General features: G+C 29.0%; 1 protein-coding gene across 1 annotated transcript; it reads left to right on the top strand.

The window, feature by feature from the left end:
• Positions 1–483: 483 nt before the first annotated feature.
• Positions 484–2,505, top strand: LOC107940363 (uncharacterized). The gene has a single exon (XM_016873792.2). It carries the CDS (start codon positions 484–486, stop codon positions 2,503–2,505), a length of 2,022 nt encoding a protein of 673 aa, XP_016729281.1.
• The last annotated feature ends 2,579 nt before the right edge of the window (positions 2,506–5,084 follow it).

Genomic DNA, 5,084 nt, shown 5'->3' with positions numbered 1-5,084 from the left:
CTAATCACTATAATAAATTAAATAGGTTTTTAATTTTCAATTAAAATGATAATTTAATTCAATTTTCCTTTTTAGAATAATTTGATTCTTTCATATTATTCTCAATTGAAAAATTGGTGACGTGTATATATCAATTTTTTTTTTTACACACAAACAAGACCAAACACAACATCAATATATTATCTAATCTACAAAGCAAGAATAAAGGGAAAAAAAAGGGTAACATTTATTTTTAGTATCAACTAATATTCTCTTACTTAGAATACAATCAAAGCCATTGCATCCCATTCATAGTAATTATAAAGAAGAAACATATATAGGTATAGGCAACCCACCATCGAAGCAAAGTACCATAGCAAGTTAAAAGAGAATCCTACAAATAAACATTTGGAATCCCTCCCTTCTAATTTTCTGCTTTGTTTGAGTTATTCAATTTCAATTTTTTTTCTCTACCACATCGAAAGAGACAGAGAGGAAGGAGAAATGGAAGAGCTAAAGAATTTTGGGCATCAACATCCGCTATTGATGTTAAATGAGGAGCAGTTGATTGGCAATGGCAATGGAGTTGTTGATTGCTCAAGGTGTGGGGAGAAGGTGTCAGCTCCATGTTTTAGCTGTGTGGAGTGCTGTGGGTTTTACCTCCACAAGACATGTGCCGAGGCACCTTTGGAGCTTAATCATCCTTTACATCGCCACCATCCTCTCGTGCTTCTGCAGAATCCACCTTACACTTCTGACACAAGGTGCGTTTGCGATTTCTGTGATGAAACATGTGAGAAATTCATTTACCATTGCTCTTGTGGCTTGGACTTTCATAATAAATGTGCTTTGTTTACACTTAATATTGCTGAAAGAAATTTGAAAGAGCTTGAGCATGTTGCCCTTGAGGATCCATCGTTTTCCTCTAAAAACGATGGTGGAAACCTGGGTAAGTGCTTTGTGTGTTGGGAACCATTAGCAATGTATACATACTTCTCTCTTGATTGTGGGTTTAATTTGCATAAGAAGTGTGCTGAGCTTCCTCTCAAATTGAACCATTTGTGCCATCGCAAACATCCTCTTGTTCTGCAATTTAATAGTGAACGACATTCTTGCAAGACATGCCAAGTAACCCAACGAAGAGGCTTTCTGTATGGTTGTTCACCTTGTAAGTTTGCTATTCACATTGAATGTGCATCACCGTTTCCGGACATTGAAGATAAAAGTCATCAACACCAATTCACCTTGTTTTGGAGACAAATTCCATTCATTTGTGATGCTTGTGGCACTGAAGGACAACATGTTGCCTATACATGTGGTACATGCAGTATTATGGTCCATAAAAAATGCATTTCATTGCCACGCATTATCCAACACGCGTGGCATAACCATCGTGTTTTTCACACGTATTTCATTCACAAGGAATATTTTGAAAGTTTGAATTGCATATGGTGCCATGAATTTGTCGATACAGAGCACGGTAGTTACTTTTGTGCAGATTGCAATGTTATATTCCATGTGAATTGTGCATTGAAAGAAAAGGAGTGGTATTGCATAGTATCAGAGGAAAATGAAGATAACAAGTCTCTTGATATACCTGTTAACTCCATCACTAAGGTTCTTGAGACAAATGATGATGGAGAAGTCACAGTAATAGAACATTTCAAGCATAAGCACTACTTGATGTTAAATGACAACATCAGAGAGCATGGTGATAAATATTGTGATGGGTGCTTGTTATTGATCTCCGCTAAGTTCTACCATTGCTCGCGATGTGATTTCTTTCTTCATAAATCTTGTGCTGAATTGCCTAAGATGAAGCTTTTTTCGGTACATATTTGTCGAGAAACGGAATTTTTTTCTGGATCAAAACCCTTCATCCTTACTTCAAACTGCATGTTCAAATGTGGCCTATGCAGGTACCTTTCTAATGGGTTTTTTTATAAATGTAATGAATGTGGAATGGACCTGTGCCTTCGATGTCTTGATCTATCTCTCCTAGATGCTGTAAAAATTCCAGGGCATAAACACCCTCTTCATGCCTATTATGATTATGAGGGGCAGTGTTGTGCTTGTGGGACGGATATCGAAGGCGCATATCGTTGTAAGGACTGTAATTTTGAGTTATGCCTATTCTGTATTATGCGACCAACCAAAGTTAGCCACAAATGCGATGATCATCCTCTTACACTCACTTATGATAAGATTAATGATTATGTAAAATATCATTATTGTGACATTTGTGAGGAAAAAATGGATCCAAAGTATTGGTATTACCATTGCGAAACTTATGACACTTCTGCTCACGTGAATTGTGTTCTTGGAAAATATCCATTCATCAAACTCGGGAGCACCTACAATGAGGGAAACCATCAACACCCTCTCACTTTTGTTAAGAAAATTCATTACTATCCTGAATATGTTGGATGTGGTAAGCCTTGTAAAGATCTTTCTCTTGAATGTGCAAAATCAGGATGCAAGTATATTGCTCATTGGAAATGCAGAAAATCAGCGATGTTGTGGTAGGTGCTGAAAATTGCGGCTTTAGTTTCACAAAAAAACAATGTCTGGTTGCTACTTTTCAATTGTGTGTTTAAACAATGTAATGTTTTTATGTTGCAAATGGTGAGGTTTGAACTGTAAATATATTATAATAAAATTGATATGATTTGCTTATTTCTTCTTTAATTTCCATATATTAATTTTATTTCATGCTAACTAAAATCATAATAATAGAATGTTAATTATTGTTTTCCTTAGATTCCATGAATAATTATTGTTCTCTTATGCTAACTTCCATATTTATATAATTGATTAAAATTGGATATGAAAATTTTGCTTAATCTAAAATTTAAAAGCCTTAAAAGGCAAAAACTCCTCAAATTTAAAAAAAAAATAAAATAATTAAACTCCTCTTTTTTTTCATTCATTTGGGTACTTAAACTTTCAAAATACATTAAAAAGGCCCTCAAACCTTTTTTAAAAAAAAGCAATTAAGCCCCTGCTTTTTTTTTCACTCAATTGGTTACTTGAAATTTCAAAATGTATCAAAAGCACCCTCAAACTTTTCAAGAAAAATAATTAAGCCCCTGTTTTTATGAAAAAATAATAAAAAAATTAGAAAAAATTAAAATCAATAAAATTTATAAATATTATTAAATTTAATAAAAAATTCAAATATTAAAAATTAGAAAAAAATCGTAAATTTATTAAAAATTTTAAAATTTTATAAAAATCATAAAAAATTTAAAATATATAGAAATATTAAAAAATTATAAAATATATAAATTCGTAAGAAAATTATTCAAAATGTAAAGAAATATAAATTTCGTAAAAAACTTATAAAAGTTATCGTACCAAAAGGATCATTTTATAATTTTTCTATAACTTTTATTGATTATTATTTTTTTATCATTTTTCGCTACATGTCACGCTATGTTGCGATATGTGATGACTTTAATTGAAAAAAAAAACTAAGGGTCGTTAACTTTAACGATCAACAGTTAAAGTTAATTGTTAAAAGGATTTTTTGATGCATTTTATTTTTTTATGATTTTTATAAAATTTTACAATTTTTTTTATTTTTTACGACTTTGATAAAAAAAATTCTAATTTTTAATAAATTTTAAATTTTTTAAGTTTCTATTAAAATTTAATAATTCATCTAAAATTTATTGATTTTTGTTTTTTATAAATTTCTTTCTACTTTTTAATAAGACCAGCGCCTTAATTGCTTTTTTAAAAAATTTTAAGAATCTTTTTTATGCATTTTGAAAGTTCAAGTACCCAATTAAGTAAAAAAAATATGGGTTTAATTGCTTTTTTTGAAGAAGTTTGAAGGGCTTTTTGATGCATTTTGAAAGTTCAAATGCTCAAATGAGTGCAAAAAAAAGGGGGCTTAATTGTTTTTTTTCTCTAAAGTTTGAGGGCTTTTTACACTCTTAAGCTAAATTTAAATTAGTCTATCAATTTTTTTTTAAACATGTTATTATTTGTATTAAGACAGAATTTAAAATCTAGTTCATGTGCTTAAAAAGCTAATAGTTAAATCCATTTACTTTTTTTATTTGAAAATCTCAATTCAACCGTTAACATTGTTAGTAATTTCCATCAAAATTTACTAATTTGGCACGTTGATTAGTCTGGTCTCATATAGCGTTGTATAGATTGACAGAAAATAAACATGTTAAATTATCAAATTTTGACAATGTACAAATGATGGGATTTAAATGTAAGGCATCAAGCATCTTAAATCTTTAAATCTACCATTTCAACTAAAACATCATTGTTATTTTTTTATGAGCTTTTTACATAAAATTTGCTTATCACCCACATTGTAATCTATGTATCTACACTTCTACACCATTATCTAATTGTGTGACTGGGTTATATCATGAGCTAATTCAACACCAACAATTAATAAATATTATTTTAGGGTGCTTTTGCATTTCGTAACTTTATATAAAATTTATTTTTTTTAAAAACAAATTAAACTTATGAAAATATGCAAATGGCAAGTATTCTATGTATAAATTTATCATTTTAACCAAAGTCTCATTGTTAATACATCATATTATATGTATTTATACTATTTTTTAAGTATGTGACTGAATTAGTGTCACGAGTCAACTCGATACCAATCCAATAAAGAAAAATATTTTTTTTAAAAATCAAATTTTAAATGATTAATAAATATTATTATTGGATATTTTTGTATTTTCATACATTTATATAAAATTTATAAAAAAAATTAACTTACTAAAAATATACTAATTGTATTTTTTGCGCAAGGTATCAATCATCTTAAATATTTAGCTTTACAATTTTAACTAAAGCCTCATTGTTATTTTATATGAATTTTTTACATAAAACTTGCCTTTTACTCACATTGTTCTTTATGTATCTATACAGTGTGTGATTGAATTAATGTCGCGAGGCAACTCGACACCAACTCGTTTAGAGAAAGTATTAAAAACCCAAATTTTAAACTGAACATAAATATAAATATATTTACCTATTTAAATTTCTTTTTATTCACAGTTTAAACTAATTTGTTTTTTTTAATTTCATGCATATTACATATTTACTACTATTATCAGTTTCAA

The sequence above is a fragment of the Gossypium hirsutum genome, chromosome A13, assembly GCF_007990345.1.
Source record: "Gossypium hirsutum isolate 1008001.06 chromosome A13, Gossypium_hirsutum_v2.1, whole genome shotgun sequence".
Taxonomy (NCBI): Eukaryota; Viridiplantae; Streptophyta; class Magnoliopsida; order Malvales; family Malvaceae; genus Gossypium; species Gossypium hirsutum.
Note: the sequence above shows the minus strand (reverse complement) of the source record. Positions and strands in the feature narration are given on the sequence as shown.